General features: G+C 34.9%; 1 protein-coding gene and 1 non-coding gene across 3 annotated transcripts in view; one reads left to right on the top strand and one right to left on the bottom strand.

The window, feature by feature from the left end:
• FCHSD2 (FCH and double SH3 domains 2) overlaps positions 1-23508 on the bottom strand; it is a 359006-nt gene that overhangs the window by 64988 nt on the left and 270510 nt on the right. For both annotated transcript variants that reach the window (XM_036888620.2, XM_036888618.2), the window contains exon 11: positions 8267-8383. In XM_036888620.2, coding sequence (XP_036744515.2) covers positions 8267-8383 — 117 coding nt within the window. The remainder of the gene's footprint in view (positions 1-8266; positions 8384-23508) is intronic.
• On the top strand, positions 12207-12313 carry LOC118914123 (U6 spliceosomal RNA). Its single transcript, XR_005025488.2, has one exon. It is a non-coding gene; the product is annotated as a U6 spliceosomal RNA (small nuclear RNA).

Here is a 23508-nt window from a genome sequence, read left to right as displayed (position 1 = left end):
ATGATAAAAACTCTCAACAAAATGGATACAGAGGGCAAGCACCTCAACATAATAAAGGCCATATATGACAAGCCCACAGCCAACATCATACTTAATAGTGAGAAGCGGAAAGCTTTTCCTCTAAGATCATTAACAAGACAAGGATGCCCATTCTCCCTGCTTTTATTCAACATAGTACTTGAGGTTCTAGCCATGGCGATCAGACAACACAAAGAAACACAAGGCATCCAGATTGGGAAAGAAGTCAAACTCTCACTGCTTGCAGATGACATGATGTTGTACATAAAAAACCCTGAAGAATACATTCCAAAACTACTAGAACTAATATCTGAATTCAGCAAAGTTGCGGGATACAAAATTAATATACAGAAATATGTTGCATTCCTATACACTAACGATGAACTAGCAGAAAATCAGGAAAACAATTCCATTCACAATAGCATCAAAAAGAATAAAATACCTAGGAATAAACCTAACCAAAGAAGTGAAAGACCTATACCCTGAAAACTACAAGACACTCTTAAGAGAAATTAAAGAGGATGCTAACAAATGGAAACTCATCTCATGCTCTTGGGTAGGAAGAATTAATACCGTCAAAATGGCCATCCTGCCTAAAGCAATCTACAGATTCAATGCAATCCCTATCAAAATACCGACAGTATTCTTCAATGAACTGGAACAAATAGTTTTAAAATTCATATGGAACCACAGAAGACCCCAAGTAACCAAAGCAATCCTGAGAAGGAAGAATATAGCAGGGGGATCTTGCTTCCCAACTTCAAGCTCTACTACAAAGCCACAGTAATCAAGACAATTTGGTACTAGCACAAGAGCAGACCCATAGACCAGTGGAACAGAATAGAGAGTCCAGATGTTAACCCAAGCATTGATGGTCAATTAATATACAATAAAGGAGACATGGATATACAATGGGGAAATGACAGTCTCTTCAACAGCTGGTGTTGGCAAAACTGGACAGCTACAAGCAAGAGAATGAAACTGGATTATTGTCTAACTCCATGCACAAAAGTAAACTCAAAATGGATCAAAGACCTGAATGTTAATCATGAAACAATAAAATTCTTAGAAGAAAATATAGGCAAATCTCTCTTGAATATAAACATGAGCAAGTTCTTCATGAACATATCTCCATGGACAAGGGAAACAAAAGCAAAAATGAACAAGTGGGACTACATCAAACTAAAAAGCTCCTGTACAGCAAAGGACACCATCAGTAGAACAAAAAGGCATCCTACAGTATGGGAGAATATATTCATAAATGACATATCCGGTAAGGGGTTGACATCCAAAATATACAAAGAGCTCATGTACCTCAACAAACAAAAAGCAAATAATCCGATTAAAAAATGGGCAGAGGATCTGAACAGACACTTCTCCAAAGAAGAAATTCAGATGGCCAACAGACACATGAAAAGATGCTCCTCATCGCTAATCATCAGAGAAATGCAAATTAAATCACAATGAGATATCACCTCACACCAGTTAGGATGGCCACCATCCAAAAGACAAACAACAAATGTTGGTGAGGATGTGGAGAAAGGGAACCCTCCTACACTGCTGGTGGGAAAGTAAATTAGTTCAACCATTGTGGAAAGCAGTATGTTCCTCAAAAAACTCAAAATAGAAATACCATTTGGCCCAGGAATTCCACTCCTACGAATTTACCCTAACAATGCAGGAGCCCAGGTTGAAAAAGACAGATGCACCCCTATGTTTATCACAGCACTAAGCACTATTTACAATAGCCAAAAAATGGAAGCAACCTAAGTGTCCATCAGTAGATGAATGGATAAAGGAGATGTGGTACATATACACAATGGGATATTATTCAGCCATAAGAAGAAAACAAATCCTACCATTTGCAACAACATGGATGGAGCTAGAGGGTATTATGCTCAGTGAAATAAGCCAGGTGGAGAAGGACAAGTATCAAATCATTTCACTCATCTGTGGAGTATAAGAACAAAGAGAAAACTGAAGGAACGGAAAAGCAGCAGAGTCAGAATGCAAGAATGGACTAACAGTTACAAAAGGGAAAGGCACTGGGGAGGATGGTTTGGAAGGGAGGGATAAGGGGCATTATGATTAGTACACATAATGTGGGGGAGTGGCACAGGGAAGGCAGTATAGCACAGAGAAGACAAGTAGTGACTCTACAGCATCTTACTATGCTGATGGACAGTGACTGTAATGGGGTATGTGGTGGGGACGTGATAATGGGGGGAATCTAGTAACCAAAATGTTGTTCATGTAAGTGTACATTAATGATACCAAAAAAACCCAAAAACCTTGGTACATTCTAGAACCAGACTGTCAATCTCCTTTAAAATTAGCTTTAAGGTTTCACTGTCACTGAAATGATGAATATATTTAATATAAATCAACATTTTCTGCATTTTTTCAATTACTCCTGTCTTCTTTTATGTTGTTTGGTTTTAAAAAAAAGTCTTTATTCCTTTAGATCATGACATTTTGCTGGTTGATTTCAGTATTTTATTGCTATGCTGAATAATTTTTTGCTAACTGCATTTTGTAATTTATTATTTTTAGTTAAGGGGAAAAGTAATGATTTTTGTATAATCTTATATCTATTCACCTTACTGAGCCCTAATACTTCTAATAGTTTAACAGTTGGGTTTCATATTTTTTGGGGTATATATCACATCATCTACCACTATCACATCATCTTTCCTAATATTTAAACACCTTATTTTTCTTTCATTAATGCATTGACTAAATCTTAACAACACCGAGAAGTAGTGGTGATGATGAGTACTGTTCTCTTATGTTACACTTGGAGTAGGCAGAATGGCCTTCAAAGAAGCTTATACCCTAATCCACAGAATTCTGTATATGTAAGATATAATTTGCTGATATACTGGAGTTACAGATTTTAGGATAGTTTACCGAGGATTATCTCAGTGAGCTCAATCTAAACACATGACCCTTTACAAGCAGAGAACTTTCTCTGGCTGGAGGCCAAAAGGATAATCAGAGAGAGTCCCAGCATGAGAAAGATTCAATGCATTACTGATGGCTCTGAGATGTAGAAGCCCATGCCCAAGCAACAGGAGAGTGGCCCCTAGGAGCTAGGGTAGTCCCTAGCTGAGAGCCAGAAAGGAAACAGGGACCTCAGTCCTAGAGTTATAAGGAGCTGAATTCTGACAACAACCTGAAGAGCCTGGAAGAGGATTCTCTCCCAGGGACCAGGCTAGCAGACACCTTAATTTCAGCCTTTTAAGAGCCAGAGCAGCAACAGCCAAGCTCACCCAGACTTGTGATCTACAGAACTGTGAGATAATACATTTGAATTGTTTTAAGCCATTAAGTTTGTGGTAATTTATTATGGCAGCTACAGAAAACTAACACAACCATCAAGTAGAATGTTTGCAGTAAATTTCAGAAGGTACCTTCTTTAAGGTGAAAAAATCTTTAGCTGGCTGGGAAATTTTGTTTATTTTTTAATCATTAAGGGATACTGAATTATATCATCTTCTTTGGCAACTATGAATATAATCATAGAATTTTTCATCTTTACTTTGTAAATGCAGTTTATTGATTAATTTTCTAATGTCATACCACCCTTGCACTCTAATTAGTCATGTGCCTGGATTCATTTTTATTAAAATTTGTTTAGCATTTTTATGTTTGATACATCTTTGTTAAAAATTTATTTACCATACATATGTGTGCCTATTTTTAAACTATTTTGTTCATTTTATTCATCTGTAAGTCTATTCTTATACTAATACCAGAATGTCTTGATTATTACTGTAGTCTTACATCTTAAGAGCAGGTAGAGTAAGCCCTCCAACTTTATCCTCATTTTTTTCAAAATTGCTTTGACTATTCCAGGTCATTTGTATTTTCGTTTATGTTTCAGAAGCATTTTGCTAACTTCTATTAAAAAAACCCTGCTGGGTGTCTGACTTGGACTGCACTGGACTAATTTTGAAATAACTGTTATTTTATTGATGGAAGGAATTAAATAAGACTTTTATTCCATTGCTCTAGATGTCTGTTCTTATGCCAGTAATATAATGTCTTGCACAATGTAGCTTTGTAATAAGTTTTGAAATCAGGAAGTATGAGTTTTCCAACTTAACTCTTCTTTTTCAACACTGTTTTGGCTATTTGGGGTCCCTTGAGATTCCATATGATTTTTAGGTGGGTTTTATTATTTTGCAAAAAACACTCTTGGGATTTTGACAGGGATTACACTGAATCTTTAGCTCATTTTGGGTGGTACTGTCATGTATTAACACTATCTTCTATTCCATGAAAAGAATGACTTTCCATTTATTTATATCTTATTTAATTCCTTTCATCAATGTCTTATAGTTTTTAGAGTACAAGTCTTTTGCCTCCTTGGTTTAACTCCTAAGTATTTTACTCTTTTTGATGCTACTGTAAATGGAATTGTTTTCTTAATTTCCTTTTGGATTGTTCATTGCTAGTGTATAGAAACTCAACTGATTTTTGTGTGTTAATTTTGTATCCTGCAACTTTGCTGAATTTATTAGCTCTAACAGGTGTGTATGTGTTCGTTGTGTGTGTCATCTTTAGGATTTTCTACATAGATCATTTCATTTGTGAACAGAGATAATTTCACTTCCTTTTTAATTTGGATGCCTTCTGTTTCTTTTTCTTGCCTAACTGCTGTGGTTAGGACTTCTAGTATTATGTTGAATAAAAGTGGCAAAAGGGGTCATCCTTGTCTTGTTCCTGATCTTAGAGGAAATGTTTTCAGTCTTTCACAATTGAGTATCACTGCTTTTTAACAATTTGATTATGACATATTTTGGTGTTACCTTCTCTGTGTTTTACTTGCCTGGGTTTGTTGAGCTTCTTGGATTTCTGAGTTCACTGTTTTTACTAAATTTTGACAGTTTTCAGCTTTAATTTTCTTCATGTATTTTCCTGACTCTTCTCCCTTTCTATCTCTAAGGGAATATTTTCCTAACTACCAAAGTATGTTATATTAAATAATGGATCAAAATAATGCTCTGTTCACTTTTAAGTCTTTTGTTTCTTTCCGTGTTTTAGCTTGGGTAGTTCCTACTGTTATGCTTTCAAATTCACTGTTCATTTTTTGGTGCCATCTAATCTACTGCATTTTTCATTTCAAATATTGTATTTTCAGCTCTAGGAGTGCCATTTGGTTCTTTTGTATATCTTCCTTGTTTTCCTCATATGTTCATGTTTGATTTCTTTAACATCCTTGAGCTTATTTACTGTTCTAAAGTCCTTATTGCTAATTCCATCATCTCTGGCATTTACAGGTCTGCTTTAATTGATTTTTCTTTTCATCACAGATTATATTCTCCTGCTTCTTTTAACATCTAGCAAATTTTATTTGAGTCTTGACATTGTGACTACTGTGTTATTGCATGCTGGATTTTTTTTACTTCCTTTGGAGAGATTTTTTTTCTAGCAGGAAAATAAGTAACTTATAGATTAGCTTGATCTCCTTAAAACTTGTTTTAAAATTCTGTTAGGTTAGTTCTTAAAGTAGCTTTATTCTGGGGCTATTTTAGCCCTACTACTAATGTCTGAATCTTTGGTAGTCTTCTGAATGTTCCAGGTGATACACAAGTACTCTCAACTTTGGTTGGTCAAAACTTGAATGTGTTCCAGCCTTTTGTGACCTCTCGGAATTTTTCAGCTTATATCTCCATTGTTATTCTTTGCTCAGTCTTGTGGAGTTTCACCATATGTATGTGTGGTTTAGTATACAGCAAGACTGAAGGGGAGACTGCAGATTTTTGAAATTCTTTCTCTGCATTGCCCTGCTCTGAAAATTCATGCCATGTCAGTGTCTCTAAACTATAATCTCTATCAACTCAACTCAGTGAGCCTGTGATGCTTTCTTTGAGTTCTTCCTCTTTGAACTGCAACACGGAATGTGCCTCTAGGCAGAAAGCCTAGGAGGTCATATGGTTAACTTCATTATTTTTTTTTCTCTCAGGTTTTAAACTTCTGTTATTGCCTGTTGTCCAATGTGAGAAAACATTTGTTTCATATATCTAGACCAGTTTTATAGTTGTTTATGCAGAAGGGTAAGTGTGAGATTCCAGTTACTTCATCATTGCCAAAAGCAGAATTGGTTTTAGTAAAAACCCCAAAACTCTTCAGTTTATTGCTTAAAACATATCTTAATATATCTTACTAGATTAAAGCCTATTATAAGTCACACTATGAAGAGCTGGAAACGTTGTTGAAACCTGTTTCTCTCTACCCTAAAGCAGAAAGATACAACATGCCTGGACAACAAAGAAGGGAAGTAGATTTAATTTTTAGTATCTGAACATTTACTTTCAAATATAGACAAGCACTCTAGTGGAGAAAAGTCTGTTTATGTGCTTTATATTTTGAAGTATATAGCTGCAGTAATTAATCTCATCACTACTTATTAGATGTGTGGTGGACAGATAACTCATCTCTCTAGTTCCCAAATTCTTTGACTGAGATAAACTGTATTAGAGGAACTGAACCCAAGGAGCCTTATCTATCCATGAATCTAATTTGGACGACCAGATTCTGGATTTCAAACTGGAGTCTGATGCTAGGCTTTGGGGGATTTGGGATGAAGAAGAGAGTTGTATTTTGCAAGAGGGATGTGAACTGTTATGGTCAGAAGGTAAACTGTGGCAGACTGTTTTTAAAAAAACAGCTATGACAATATTCCCGATTCCACATGTTCTTCTAAACTTTGGTTATTTCCCTACCAAGAAATAGAGTTTATGGCCTCTTTCCAAGAACCTGAACAGTTTTTGTGAAAACCTCAATTAATAAAAATATGACATGAATAATACCATGCTACTTCTGAGGCTAGGTCAGGAAGATTTACTTGCCTTACCCTGGGGACTCACACCTTTGGGGCCCTGTGCTACCATGTAGAAAGTAGAGCTAACCTGAAGCTGTGATGTTGGAGAGACCACATAGAGAGACCACAGAGAGACAGAGATGCATGAGGAATTCTAGCAGTTTTACTTGCCAGCTGTTCAAGTGTTCCTGGATTAAGTACCAGATGTTTCAGTGGATAAGTTTGTGAAATACCTCCAGCACCACCCACTATCTGATTGTGACCCCATGACAGACACCCAAGTGAGAACTACCAAGCTGAGCCTGTCCGATCCCCAGAGTAGTGAGAGACAACGTAAAAAAATGTTTTTTTTGTGGCACTGAGTTTGAGGTAGTTTGTTATGCAGGGTTAGATAATGGAACATTGAATTCAAGATGCCTGTGAGACAATGAAAAGGTGCCAGATCGAGCAAGCCAGATCAATATGTATATATAGAATGAAGGCCCAATTTTGGAGACAGTAATTTATAACTTGTTGGCAAGTGAAACAATGGCACGGTTGAGACTGCCTATAATGAGAATAAAGAATAAGGAAAGATGGTAGCATAGTACAGAAATCCAAGGAATTTAAATGTGAGGTGGAGAAAAAAGAATCTATATAAAAGAATCTAGGAATGGCTAGAAAGACAGAAGGAAAACCAGGACAATGTTAAGTCATAGATGACTAAAGAGAATGTTTCAACATGAAGGGAGCTATCAGTTGTGATGAAACTACCAACAGGCTAGTTTCAACAGGCTAGAAATCAAAGTGTCCATTTTGGATTTAGCAACACAGACACAACTGGTGATTCTGTCAAGTGTAGTCTCTCTGAAGTGGTGCAAAGGAAGGGAAAGCTTTGGGAAAACCCAGACATAATGGGTTAAAAAATATGTGTGAGGTTAGGAGATACTTAGGTATTAAATATGGACAGTTCTTTAAAGAAATTGGACGTGAAGGTAAAGAAAGAAAAGAGTAACGTTATAAATATATGGAAATTAGAAAAAATTTACTACATTTAAAATAATTTCTTTGCACTTAAGAGTTCAGTCTTGAAGATATATTTTCATGGAATCTGTAATAGTTTCTTCAAAAATCTGTCTAAGGGATGAAAAGCCTAATTCAAAATATGCATGTCTTCTCCCCTGTCCAAAAGTCTATAATAACACTATCACTAGCCTTCCTTAGGCAATTCAATGGCAAATAGATAAATTAATGTATTGCTGCTAGAGGGCGTAAGGAATTTCCAAGCTAAGGAGAGAGCTGAGGGCATACTGCTCAATGCTGAGAGATTATAGGAAAAACCACACAGGATATTTTTCACATTAATAAAACTCAAGTCCTTAAATTGGTTTGACATTTAGCTTAAGCTAAATGTTGCCTAAGACTCTCTATTACACTTACCCGTTGTTGGTGAACAATATTTTTGTGCTCACGTGCCACACGTGTGGCCCATTTCCGAGCCTCCTTGTTTAGACTGTGCTCCTCTGTGGTCCCAGTTTCTGATTCTAATTGTCGACTCTACAACACAAGAGAGAACAAAAAGAAAAGTACTGTTACCCTTACTGAAGTCACTACCATGTTGTAGGTGACTAAAAGGCCTTCACTTAATCAGCACTCAAAACATGATGCATACTCCACTACTGTGGGAAGCAATGTCTCATGTCATAGAACTTTGGCAGAAAGCTAAGAGGGCAGTATGAAACCATAAACGACCACACGACTTTTGCCTAACATTGCTGAACATTGAAGCTGCGTATCTAATACTGCAGACCATTTTGAGGTGTGAAGAAAGCTAGCTAAGCTGAGCAAAGAAGAAAAGAATATTTATGTCAAACTACTACAAAACTAAAATAGTTGTATAGGTAAACATGGAAAAACTTAATAGTTTCAATGGAATTAAAGGAAGATCCACTAGATAGAAGTGAAAACAACATAAAACAATACAGTAACAGCGACACAACCTCTCTACCCCGAGATACTGGGTTTCATCTGGTTTCAGTTCCGACACCAACTTACCACCAGACCTCGAACTAGCTTTTGCCCTTCCTCTGGCTTTCATGTTATATGGCAGACAGAGATGCTGGATCAGATGATCACTCAAGGTTTCCTCTAGCCCTAAAATGCTATGATTCTGTTCACAAAGAACAAACTGTAGAATGTAAATTAACAATAGTAATGATTAACTCCTACTCTGCAAGGTACTGTGCAAAGTGCTGCACGTAACTTTCATAACAATCTTATGAGATGGGCACTCAGCCATTTCATAGAAAAGGAAACTGAAGCTCAGAGAGGTTAAGTAAAATTTCCAGTGGCTATCAGATTTTTAGATGTTAAAACTTTGATTACACAAGTCTGATTCTAGAATCTGAGCCCTTACTTAACTATTTTAACTTGCTTGAAACTCTAATAAACCCACAAAAAAATACTTATTAAAATAATTAGGAAAGGAAATTTATTAAATGTGAATTATTCAAAGAGGATTTTGATACAAAAATAAGCAAAATTTTAGAGTGGGAAGATCTCAGAAAAATGACATTTGCAAGGTGTCATAGCCTACAATTGGTAGAGTAAGTAAAATTGGATAAATTGGATTTAAAAAATTAATGTTTTTGTTCAGGGTATTGTAGACAAGGTTGAAAAAATTTTACTCTTTGCAGACATTTCAGCTAAAACTAGATTATAAAATAATAAATGAATTGAAATCCAAAGAATCTAACCAACTTTACAATTACTTTTATATTTTGATTCATTATTTGGACCATTAGGAATCTGGGAACCAACTTTATTATTTTATTTTGCTTTGCAAAATGATCTAGAAATTTTAATTTATATCTGTCTTCAAATGTCAAGGTTTAGAGTCTTAATCCCCAGATGCAGAAATAAATGTAATCTACAGTAGCCACAGGAATCTGATAAAGGCAGAAAAGTGTATTCTGAAGAGTCCAGGCATAGGTTTTTAAGTCAGACAGATCTAGTTTTAATACTCTCTATATCATTTACTAGCTTTATGATCTTGGGCATGTTAATTAATCTGAATCTTAGTTACAGCTGAAAAATGGAGAAAATACCACCTATCTCATAGGGGTTATTAGAATAAGATGAAGTCATATTATAAACATTCTCTTTTAGTATCTACATTTCTTAACACCCAATAAATGGTAATTGTTAAAGACCCAACAGAAAAGTACTTGAAGCAAAGTTTTCTCATTACTATTAATAAAAAAATCCAAGTAATTCCTAGGATCTTATTAGCTCAAAGAAAGAATAAAAAGATGGGAAATATATTGCAAGACCAAGGCAGACCTCAAAGAGAATGAGGAGTAGAATGCATAAGAAAGGAAGTAATTGATGGGGAAATGAAGTTTTCATTACCGAGCAACATTTTAGGAATAGGTAATTTCTTCATGTGCTGGCTGCAGAAAGGCCATAGTCCAACTGACCGACATAGAATCTGTACCTTTTTCTGAGTATTTTCTGTACTTAACAGGTAGGGAAGTAAAGATAAGGCTTTCTCCCCTTTCTCTATGGGTACTCAAACGGGAGTGCCCAATGATCAGCAAATACAACAAATGGCATTGACTGACAGATGACTTTGGGATCCTCGGGTAGGGAATGACACATAACTAAAATTCAAGTTAATTTATCGTTTTAATGAATTCTGAAATCAAGCCATGGAAAGGCATGTGGAAGCTACCTATAACACAGGTCTAGACAAATGAGAATTTCATACAAGGCAAACACAGCCCAGGATGTTAAACAATAGAGAGAGTAATGTTCTAATGCCACCTTCACTATTAAAGATCAATATGTCAGGATCTAGTGTAGATCATTACCTAATTTAAGACGATGCTATTAGCAGTGGTTGATTCCAACAATGGAACTGTCACTACTTCTTTTTAAATACTAGCTAATTTAATGTTTAGATTCTTTTAACATTTTTCCTTAACCTCTTAAAAATGCAGTTGAAACATATAAAGGAAGATTAACATGTATGTTATTAAACACAAAAACAACACTTTTATTTTCTCAAAACAGACTGAGAATTTAAAAATCAAGTATCAAATAGCACTGTAGCTTATCTCTGGAAAGTTCACTTATTTAACTTAATTATTTGAAAGAGGCATATATAATAATAGCAAAATTTAACAACAGCAATTCTCAGAATAATAGTAGCACAGAAATAACTCAAATAAATTATAAACTGAAGAGAAATTCCGTGAAAGGGCTTTGCTATTAACTTTGTAGGTAGTTTTCATTTGTCTGTGTCATTTTGGGTATTTGTTAAATTAGGTCAGCTAAATGTGATTCTTGGATCTTTGGAATCATCAGTTTTTAGAAATCATGCAAGTTTGAAAAAAAAATTTCTGGAGCAAATGGGTCTTTTCCTGGAAAATAAATGTCAATCTATCTAAACATAAACCTATAGTTTTTTGAGTACTGTTTCCACTTGTGGAGTAACTTTCTTAATCTTGTTTTGTCCACAAACTCCTAGTCATTCTTCAAGTCTCAGGTAAAGTGCTACCTTCTCTGTGAAATCTCCCTGATTTTTCTAGACAGATTCAGGGGCTCTTTCACTTTTGACATATCTCCATTTTATTATTTTATTCATTTGTTAGAAATTTAGTGAGTGGCTACTGCCAGGCAAGTATCACATTACACTGTGATTGCTGCATGTATGTTTTCCCAACTGTCTTTAGGCAGTCTGAGGATCTGAACAGTATCTTAATCTGAGCATCTCTGGCATCTAGTGCTGTGCCTAATATACTCAGAATGACCTGTATGTAGTACATAGTATGGAGAATATAACCTAATGCCCTAATTTTAAAGTGAATGCCAAGCACCAGAATATCAGAATGGTACCTTCGGAGATGACAAGAAAATTCACATACTGCATTATAATCAGTTTCTACCTGATGAAGGAAAGATTATTTTATGTGGGGAAGAACAGTGAATAGAAGAGAAAGGGAACTAATTTACTGAGAGCCACACATTTTAATACAGGATCTCAAAGCTGACTTTAGGATTAAGAGCCCTCTCCTACTTGTACAATAAAAGGTCTCCCTTTTCATGTTTAAATTCCCACCACAAAATCCATTCAAAATGGATGACTCAGGAAGGAAATTTTTTTGAATATCCAAATTAAGGGATTTTTACAACTTTTATTTTATGAAAAATAGCCATTGACACTTGAAAAATAGCCATTGACACTTGAAGTACATTTATTCCTCAAATACATTTACCTTGTATAAGTGTATGTGCTCCCCCCAAAGAGGCCTAGCTGTATTATTCTCACTAACCTCCTCTGAGCCTCAGCTTCCTTACCTGAAGATAAAATGATATCGTGCTCGCTTTGGCAGCACATATACTAAAATTGGAACGATACAGAGAAGATTAGCATGGCCCCTGCACAAGGATGACACGCAAATTCGTGAAGCATTCCATATTTTTAAAAAAAAGAAAAGAAAAAATGAAATCTCAGATTCTTACTAGTGTTGCAATTAATTTTGAGAGAACAGGCTCATGCTTTGGCTGAAGCAGTGGGAATATTGTGTTCCTCTGGATAAGAGACCCATGCTATACCCATACTACACTGCTACTGCTCTGAGCTCCACATTTCTTTTCAGCATTATCTGAGGGCCTCACCTAATCAAAACGCAGAAGCGCTTCTGTAAAAAAATTTTTAAATATCTTTAGAACATAATTTTAATTTACTTGGAATTTAAAATTCAAGACAGGGTATAATTTTAGGAGGTAGTGGAGATGAACAATATAAAAACAAACTATTTGATGGGAAGTACAGGATGTCAAATTTTTAAGACAGGGAATATAGCTATTATAAATATTAAATATCCATGACATACATGACAATGTTGATTGAGGAAAGAAAACATTTAAATTCAAGTCTGTGTACTATAAATCTACTAATAGAAAGTATTTACTTGTGTATCCACATGTACTTAAGTATGTACCTGTAGGGAGACATTCAGAAGGATACTGACCAAACTGTTATCACTGGTTATGCTTTCTTTATAACTAGAAAATTATAAAGCTATGTTGATTTGGAAAAAGAGTATCATTTATTGAATATTTAAGTTTTGTGCTAACTGCTTTACATGCATTATTTCATTCAGTTATCAAAATAATCTAATAGAGATTCTGAATTTATAGGTGTGGAAAACTAGGGTCAGAAAGGGTGTCTTTCCCTAAGCCACTTGGCCAGTAAGTGATGGATCTAGAGCTTATATTGAGATCTCTTTGACTTCAAATTCCTTGTTATCTTGAAATGACCATATTGTCTTACTGTTTATTAAGCTAATGCTAATATTGATAACAGACAGAGGCAGTGTAATATTGAAAAAGACATTGCTAAAATACAAATTTCCTTTGAACAAAAATTTTGATTAGGCTTTTACTTGGAGGTAAGACATCTTCTGATTTAATTTTGTTTTTAAAAAAAAAAAGCCAAACTATTTCAAGCGAGTTTAAGAAGGCTTTCAGAGCCTAGCAACATCACATTTTTTAAAATTCCCAAATTTTTAAAGAATATATTAAAATGGTCATTTAAAGATATATTAAGTTACTAAATAACTTTAAAGGACTATACTAAAGAAATCAACATTCCAGTATTTTTTATATAGTTATTAGTCTTTAAGTCATCTTAACTATTTTATCCTTAATTATCCTCTCATGATTTCAGTACATTTTAAGATTAACACAGGGCATACAAGGTTCAGACAGGTATTTGCACATGTGACCATATGGGCAAAGTAAACAGGGATAGAAAAGATGATTTGTACACAAGAAACACTGTCATTATTTTTTAAGATTATAACCAGAATACTACCATTGAAAGAGAGTAAATTAGATAGTCATGTATCATGAATGAAAACCACTAATATAGTAAAACACTAGCATTTCAACACAATTTCAAAAAAAAGATGTTAGGGTTGTCAATGTCACATGCCAGGAACCATCTAGTTATTAATCCATATTCAAGGGATTTATACTACTTGCATTTCTCGGTTTCTTGGTAGAATAAGTATTGTGTTAAATATTTTATCTCTTACTCTTTGAAATTTAATAATGTATTATTAATTATTTCAAGAAAGTTTATTATTATTTGTTCTAAAAAGGCCTTTTTGAGTAAAAAGCATCTGGATCTTTGCAGGTTATTTTTGTGTCCCTAATACTCACGTTTACACAGGTTCACAATCCTGTAATTTTGAAATGCAAAATGCTCTGAAAGCCATAGGCTTTGGAGTAAATTTGGAGCCACAACTCATTTGTGGCAAAATCTGACTTGAACTAAAAAGAGGTTATTTATAGTTTTTATTTATTTCATGTAGTATGAATAGCCAAATGTTTTACTGGAAAAAGTACTGTGTTTGATCATGGTGTCCTTCTCCATACCTTGCTCAGGGTCTTACACAATATATGGTATATGGATCACCTTTCTAAAACTTAAAACATTCTGACATTTGAAACACATCTAACCTGACCCTAAGGCTTTTGATAGGAACTTTTGGACCTCTAAGTCATGTATTTTAAATATATCACACACCTTGGAAAGAAGTGGAACATTGTTTCTTATGAGCCATAATTGAACTTATTCTGACTATGCTTAGATAGCAGCACTTTGACTAAGAGGAAAAGCAGCAACTCACCTGGATTACCAGGTTGGGTGTACCTAGTCTCTCAGGGGAGCAAACTGGAGGACAATTAGTGTAGCTTGAGCTTTTGGATATTTCTGGAAACCTTTGGGCAGCTGAGGAAAAGGATATGCAATTCCAGTAAGGCTTGGGGGAGGAAATAGTGAGAACTCTGAGAAGAAGCACAGTTCTCTAGTATAGGCTTAGAATATCAAAGGTAAATCTAAGAGAAAAATATGTCCCTGAGTAATGACATGAAAGCAAAACAAGAAATAACAAAAAACCTTGTGTCTGACACCTAGACACATCCAGAGGCATGACTGGATGGAACAGCCACATGAGGAGTATGCCTTTATTTTTGTAGATCATACAGAAACTTTGTTTTAAGAGCTATAATAATATGCTAGGTAAAAAAGTTAACTTCCAGGCTCTTTCATGTCAGTACATTACCAAGGCATTTACAGAAAGCTCTGGATATGTCTGGACAGTTAGAAAAAGCACCAAATCAGGAGAAAGACCTATTATATAGATGGTACATTTCCTGTGAAAAGCAAGTAAGTCCTTTTGAAAGACTGAAGATCTACTGACAGAGCCTTGTGAACACCTGACTGTCAGTACGGCTGATTCTGGAAAGCAACACTCATGTCCATAATCAGAGCCTTTTATTTTTGTAGATTTGTATATCGATGGTATCTATTTATCCAGGAGGAGGATTTTTCACAAATTCTCTATTATAGCACTTTCATGTTTATAAACCAATGCTATATGCAATATAAGATTTCCATCAGCAGAAAGAGCCAATCAGAACAATGAGAATTTTCATGTAAATTCTCTGCATGGTATAGCGACCCCATATAGTCTTTTACAGAGAAGGGCAATTTTTGCTAAATATTTGTTACCAGTCTTATTAAGAAATAATAGACATACATCGCTGTATAAGTTTAAGGTGTACAGCATGTTGGTTTGGTTTACATATTTTATGAATATTTTTAATAGATGCATAAAATGCCCCAGTTAAGCAAAACTTTAATGTGCAAAAGCCCTTTATTATAAGCAAGTGGTCATTTTACTTAATAGAACTATAAATTTACAGAAAGTGGAATATCAGAACTAATAGCTAAAGTAATAGGAAAAGACCAAATATCAGAAATTTAATGTTAAGATTTTGATATCTGTGAAGATCTTACTATTGGAAGTTTAGGGAAGGTAAAATGGGAAGGGTATTCTCATCATTACCAGAAATTTGGGGAAAAAGTTTCCTTATGTGTTTCCTGACTGTATAGGTCATACTTATCTAAGTTTTGCAGATGTGCATGTTTCCCATATTGTTTCCCATTCTAGCTTGACTTTGTCCTTTTTCACAGGATGTGAGGAAATGCCCTTTACAGGCACACATCAATAGTTCTAGTAATAGAAGGGAGACACACTGAGATACATGTAGGCAAGAGGTGCTCAAAAGTATAAGTTACATACTTATGATAAGAGTAATAAGAATGGATACTAATTGTTCACTCTTGGCTACTGTTTATTCCACACAAATTGCCTTTTAGGCTTATGAACTGCTAATAAAGAGAGGTTGATGAGACCTACATTGTGGAATAAAACAGGAGAGCAGAAATTCCAAAGGACTTTCAAAGGTCCACTCACTAAATGAGTTGAGAGCTGGGGACCATGACTGCAAAAGTGTTACAATATTTCATAATCTTTGTAATGTCTTCTATATATGACATTTTGATATTTCTTGTAGCAACTGGGAAAAACCTTAAAAAATGAAATACATTGTCTCATGGAAAGATAAGGGGGAAAAAAAGGCAGTTAGCATTTATTCTTTATCTACTCTGTGCCAGGCATTGAATCAAATGCTTAGGAATCTCATTTAATTTTCAAACCCAATAAGGTAGTCATTTTATATATGAGGAGGCTGGATCAGAGAGGTTAAATATACATAAATATAAAAATAAAATAAACACAGCTAGCACATAGCACAGCTAGGATTTGACTCCAAAGCCCATGACTTTTCATTGCATAACACCTGTACGAATCTCACATAAGTATGACCCATGTGACAGCTGAATAACTCTCCAATATTGAAATCCTAACAAATGTACTCATCAATTCTCCTAAAGTATCCCTCTTTTGGGGGAGAAGAGGAATGTTAGCATATGTTCATATCCTTCTCAGAATAACCTTGCATTAAAAACTTTAAATTTAAGCAAAGAAATGTGCACTTTGCTCTTTCAAGAAAGGGTTTTTGACTTTCTGGTATCATCTGAAAAACGGCATTTAAGGATAAAAAGATAAGACACTTTAGAAATCAATAACTTTATATGGAATGTAGACAAAGAAATCTTTCAGTATTAACCATGAGACAGCTACTAAGTCACCATATCAGACAAAACTTGCTACTTATCACTGTCACTTGTAACTATCTTATGGTAAATATTAAGATTCTCAATTTAATTCTATGGCTGCACAGAATGGACATAATTGTGGCTTTATAAAACCATTTTGGCCAGTTCCTTTTGGTATATCATCCTAAAGCATGAGTAAAATAATCATATATTAAAATAAAATGAAAAGGAATTTTTATTTATCAGCAGGTAATGAAATACAAGCCAAATAACCCCCAAAAGGTGCAGTAATTTCAAGCTTTAATTAAATTTCAGTGGTAATATTGTGACTATACATTTTCACCTGAACATTTGGGACTTTTTCAGGGAGAATACTGCAATTTGAAATGGGTAAGTCCATTTTTTTTACATTTTAAGATAGCATATAAAAATATTCAGAAGAGGCAGAACACCGAACCAGCCCTTTTCCGATGGGAAGTGTGGTTTTCTGAGTGCAGAGGTTAGGCCGGAAATAGCGTTGCGCCGGTAATGGCGGGGCGAGCTTAACTGCGGCTCGACGGGCGAGACTGATGGATTGCAGTGCTGGGCTGGAGGTCAAGGATGCATTCTAAGAAAGTTTTAAAGTATGTGAGCAGCTGCAACCTGAGAGTTGACCTAGCCATGGAAAACCTCATTGGCTCTCACTGGATCAGACCATAATTGGCACTCTTAAAAATTTTTCCCATCAAATTGTATCAAGAATGAAAATCTAAGATACACCTACCACTTCAGGAAAGTTACTCTTGCAGCAAACAGTCTAGCAGATCAGCTTGTTTCTTTGACCATCAAGGAGACATACTCAAGCTACCAACACAACAGAGGAAGATGTCTGTATCAGTGCTATTCACATTATGTGTTTGACCCATTAGTAGGTCCTGAAATTAATTCTGTGAGTCATGGTGAACATTTTTTAAAAACAAAATAAAATATAAAATATCAGAGTGCTTCCACGAATCCTTTGCTAGAATTGTCCAAGTTGCAATGAATACTAAAGTCAGTTTCAATATGTGAGAAGATAATTAATGGAGAGGATGTGATGAATAGAATTTATTAGCTAAGAAATGGTTTTTCAGTCATTTGTCCACTGGTGTCTTAATTTTCATGAAAATAAGTTAATGTTCTGTCTAGTTTTGTATTACTATGACTTGCAACTAGATGTGAATTCAGATGTTCAACTGAGATTGAATTGCAAACTGCATTTTTTGCAAGATGTTATCTAAGCTATATATATGCACATGTATTTTGAGTTAGCAAGTATAACATTTTAATCAGTTACTTGTAAAATGGATCATTTCTTTTTTAAAAGAAAGAGAAATAATGAAATGAAATATGCAGAAGCATGTTCAAATTCAACCATTGGATCTGAAAATATGAATAGCAACAGTACTGAAAAAAATATCGACTCTAATCTGCAAACTTCAGCTTCATTTGAGCCACATTTCAAGAAGAAAAAAGTAAGTGCAAGACGTTACAATGAAGATTATTTAAAATATGGTTTTATCAAATGCGAAAAACCCTCTGAAAATGATAGACCTCAGTGTGTTATTTGTAATAATATTCTTGCAAATGAAAGCTTAAAACCTTCAAAATTAAAAAGGCACTTAGAAACTCAGCATGCTGAGCTTATTGATAAGCCTCTTGAATATTTTCAAAGGAAGAAAAAAAATGTAAAATTACCAACACAGTTTCCTAGTTCTACAACTGTTAGTGAAAATGCCTTATTATCATCATATCTAGTTGCGTATCGTGTGGCCAAAGAGAAAACGGCTCACACAGCTGCTGAAAAAATCATTCTTCCAGCATGTTTGGATATGGTGCGTACAATTTTCGATGATAAATCAGCTGACAAATTAAAAACTATTTCTAGTGATAACACAGTATCTCTTCGAATTTGTACTATTGCAGAACATTTAGAAACAACACTTATTACTCGATTACAATCCGGTATAGATTTTGCGATGCAGCTTGATGAAAGCACTGATACTGGAAGCTGTGCAGCACTTCTAGTTTATGTCAGATATGTGTGGCAGGATGATTTTGTGGAGGATTTTTTGTGTTGTTTAAATTTAATCTCACACCTAAGTGGATTAGATATTTTTACAGAATTAGAAAAGTGCATTGTTGGCCATTATAAATTAAACTGGAAAAACTGCAAAGGAATTACAAGCGATGGAGCAGCAAACATAACTGGGAAACACAGCAGAGTAATTAAAAAATTGCTAGAAGTTACTAATAATGGCGCTCTTTGGAATCATTGTTTTATACAGCGTGAAGCTTTAGCATCCAGAGAAATTCCACAGAATCTCATGGAAGTATTGAAACATGCAGTGAAAGTTGTTAATTTTATTAAACGAAGCTCACTAAATAGCTGGCTTCTTGAAACATTTTGTTCAGAGATTGGAACTAATCATACCCACTTACTGTATCATACCAAAGTTCGTTGGTTGTCTCAAGGGAAAATACTTGGTAGGGTTTATGAACTCAGGAATGAGATTCACAGTTTTCTCACTGAAAAAAAATCTAATTTGGCAAGTATTTTTGAAGATATTTGGGTAACAAAAATGGCATATTTAACTGATATTTTTGGCATACTTAATGAATTAAGTTTAAAACTACAGGGGAAAAACAGTGATACATTCCAACAGGTCGAATGTATCCAGGCATTCCAAAAGACATTATTATTGTGGCAAACAAGACTTAAAAGCAATCATCCCAGCTATTACATGTTTCCAAGATTTTTGCAACATACTGAAGAGAATATCATTAATGAAAACATTTTGAAAGAAGTAAAATTAGAGATACTATTGCATCTCACTTCTCTATCTCAAACTCTTAACTATTTATTTCCAGAAGAGAAATTTGAAACGTTGAGAGAAAACTGTTGGGTAAAAGATCCATTTGCTTTTAGAAACCCAGAATCAATAATTGAGTTTAACTTGGTGCCTGAAGAAGAGAATGAATTAATACAGCTCAGTTCTTCATATACATTGAAGAATGATTATGAAACCTTAAGTTTATCAGCATTTTGGATTAAGGTAAAGGAAGACTTTCCCTTGCTAAGTAGAAAAAGTGTCCTGCTGTTATTACCTTTCACAACAACTACTTTGTGTGAACTAGGATTTTCAGTCTTAACCCAGTTAAAAACGAAGGAAAGAAATGGATTGAATGGCACAGCAGACATGCGGGTAGCCTTATCCTCCTGCGTTCCAAACTGGAATGAACTTACCAACAGGCAAGCACACTCATCACATTAAACAAATCTTTCCTGGTAAAAAAAAAAAAAAAAAAAAAAATATTCAGAAGAATATAGGCAATACTCTCTTGAATATAAACATGAGTAACTTTTGCATGAACATATCTCCCTGGGCAAGGGAAACAAAAGCAAAAATGAACAAGTGGGACTAAATCAAACTAAAAAGCTCCTGTACAGCAAAGGACACCATCTGTAGAACAAAAAGGCATCCTACAGTATGGGAGAATATATTCATCAATGACATATCCAACAAGGGGTTGACATCCAAAATACAAAGAGCTCATGCACCTCAACAAACAAAAAGCAAATAACCCAATTAAAAAATGGGCAGAGGATCTGAACAGACACTTCTCCAAAGAAGAAATTCAGATGGCCAACAGGCACATGAAAAGATGCTCCTCATCGCTAATCATCAGAGAAATGCCAATTAAAACCATAATGAGATATCACCTCACACCGGTTAGGATGGCCAACAACCAAAAGACAAACAACAACAAATGTTGGCGAGGATGTGGAGAAAGGGGAACCGTCCTACTCTACTGGTGGGAATGTAAGCCAGTTCAACCATTGTGGAAAGCAGCATGGAGGTTCCTCAAAAAAATCAAAATAGAAATACCATTTGACCCGGGAATTCCACTCCTAGGAATTTACCCTAACAATGCAGGAGCCCAGGTTGAAAAAGACAGATGCACCCCTCTGTTTATCACAGCACTATTTACAATAAGCCAAGAAATGGAAGCAACCTAAGTGTCCATCAGTAGATGAATGGATAAAGATGTGGTACATACACACAATGGAATATTATTCAGCCATAAGAAGAAAACAAATTCTACCATTTGCAACAACATGGATGAAGCTAGAGGGTATTATGCTCAGTGAAATAAGCCAGGTGGAGAAAGACAAGTACCAAATGATTTCACTCACCTGTGGAGTATAAGAACAAAGAAAAAACTGAAGGAACAAAACAGCAGCAGACTCACAGAACACAAGAGTGGACTAACAGAAGGGAAAGGGCCTGGGGAGGATGGGTGGGAAAGGAGGGATAAGGGGAAAAAGGGGCATTACTATTAGCACACATAATGTGGGGGTGGGGGGACATGGGGAATGCACTATAGCACAGAGAAGACAAGTAGTGATTCTATAGCATCTTACTATGCTGATGGACAGTGACTGTAATGGGGTATGTGGTAGGGACTTGATGATGGAGGGGATCTAGTAACCACAATGTTGTTCATGTAAGTGTACATTAATGATACCAAAAATAAAAATTCAGAAGAAAGTAAATTATATTTTATCATGGTAGTAACTTTAAAAGTCCTATGGCTTTCCTAAATATACTTTACCTCAATTCTGATTAAATATTTATTGAATACCCTTGTTTGTGTAAGGCAAGGGCATATGAAAGTTATATAACAAGTATCTATTGAGTGAATGAAAAATGAATGTGTTAAACTTGTAAGTAGTTCAAAATTCCTAAGTCAAATTATAAATTCAAAATAAAATTAAGGAATAATACTGTTTTGCAAGGGGAATCCATCTGCAATGGACCTCATTCTATGACCATCCTACTTGAAAATATCCTATAGTTCTCCATAAACTACCACATATAAAACTCAAACACAAAACCTAGTTGCAACCTCTATTTATGTTTAACTTCTCTCTCACCATCAATACTATTTAATTTACAACAAAACAAAAATTACACACAAAAATACTTTGTACTTAAAAACATTTTCAAAATGACTATTCTAAGGATTTTTTTCAATGGTTAACAATCTTTTTCAACAGTTGACTTTATCAACTTTGGGCTTTTATCTTTCCTTATTATGAAAAAATAAGTTGCTCCCCAAGTGCTGAACATTTCTTCTCAGAAAACAAAGTAGCATGCAAAAAGAACATTAATATTGCAAACAGGGCAGTAATATGGCAATAATTCATTGGGTGATTCTGGACAGGTCTCTTTTCCTGGCTAGGCTTCAGTTTTCCCTTTAATAAAGACATGAGTAACTCTGAGGTTCTTTCTAGCTCTCCTGCTGAGGAAAACTAAAGTGCTTCAAAGAAGAGTTAAAATGAGAAGCTCAATCTTCTCACTATAAAAAGGAAAGGAACTCCCTAATTATAAGGGAAAATAGCCCCAACTTTTGCATACAGGGGCTCCTTATACCTCCATTTACACACACACACACCTTAAAACTTTCATCCCAATGCCAGGATCCGCCCTTCATTAACAACATGCAAACCCACACATCCCATCCCTCCCACCCTTGACCCACACCCCCATATACCTCAGCTATGGTCATTCTCAGAGCACTGACAGGGGAGAGCTCAATATCCACCAGTTGGGCGGCTTTTAAACTCTGCCCAGTAAAGATTGCACAAGGACAGAAAACAGCATAGTTAGAACTTTAATGCAAACAGGACACACAGCTAAGAATACTTAGTACAGTGTCTAGAACAAAGAAGGATTTAGGATTGTAGTTGGGCTTTGGGTAGTGAAAGAGTTATTGTTATTCTGATTTTTCTGAGAAGAATGGGTAAAGATAAACAATCGCAAATTAGTCATAATTTTAAATCAAGTTTGGCAAACTTGTCCATACCCTGTACCTTCTAATGCTGTTTCATTCCATCCAATTTCAAAGAAGTCAAATTATAGAACTATGTCATTGAGTCATTAAACAAAAGCTAATAAAAACAGACACTATTATAAAGGGCAAGCAAGGGCTACAATCTAGAGGTAAATGCTGATTTCCTTAATTCTTTATTTAGCCACTTAACAGGGCTACTTAAAATGTAAGAAAAGCAACGAAGATATCTCCAGCAAAATTTTCTATTAAATGGATACCATAAAACTCTGATATCAAACTCACCTGGTTCTGATTCTAGGTTTATCAAAAGACCTTATAAATAAAAATTTTTTATTGGAATATAATTGATATACAATATATACTGCAACATAGTGATTTAGTAATTATATACATTACTAAATGCTTGTGAATATAATTTGACTACCCTCTTGGCTTTCCTACATTGGAAGAATGAGCTAAATATGTCAACATGCACTTTCTCACTTCGTAGAAATTAAATATCTTTATGTTACAAATAGCATTTCATTTCCTCTTTTAAAAAATTCAAATAATGGCAAACATTTTTCACAAACCCAAGGATAAAAATGTATGATTAATGTCTGCTTTTTCAAAAATTGCCAATTTGTAATTATAAAGGGCCTGTAAGATTTTATAAGGCCAGCCAAAATATTTGTGAACACATATTCATTATTCTACTTATTTATTCTCTTCTAGTTAAAATTTAGCCACAGAGAAAAGTTTTATGGACAAGAAGTATAATTTATAT

The sequence above is a fragment of the Manis pentadactyla genome, chromosome 9 (genome assembly GCF_030020395.1).
Source record: "Manis pentadactyla isolate mManPen7 chromosome 9, mManPen7.hap1, whole genome shotgun sequence".
In the NCBI taxonomy this organism is placed as follows: domain Eukaryota; kingdom Metazoa; phylum Chordata; class Mammalia; order Pholidota; family Manidae; genus Manis; species Manis pentadactyla.
The sequence above is the reverse complement of the archived record's forward strand: the minus strand, read 5'-3'. Positions and strand labels throughout refer to the sequence as shown.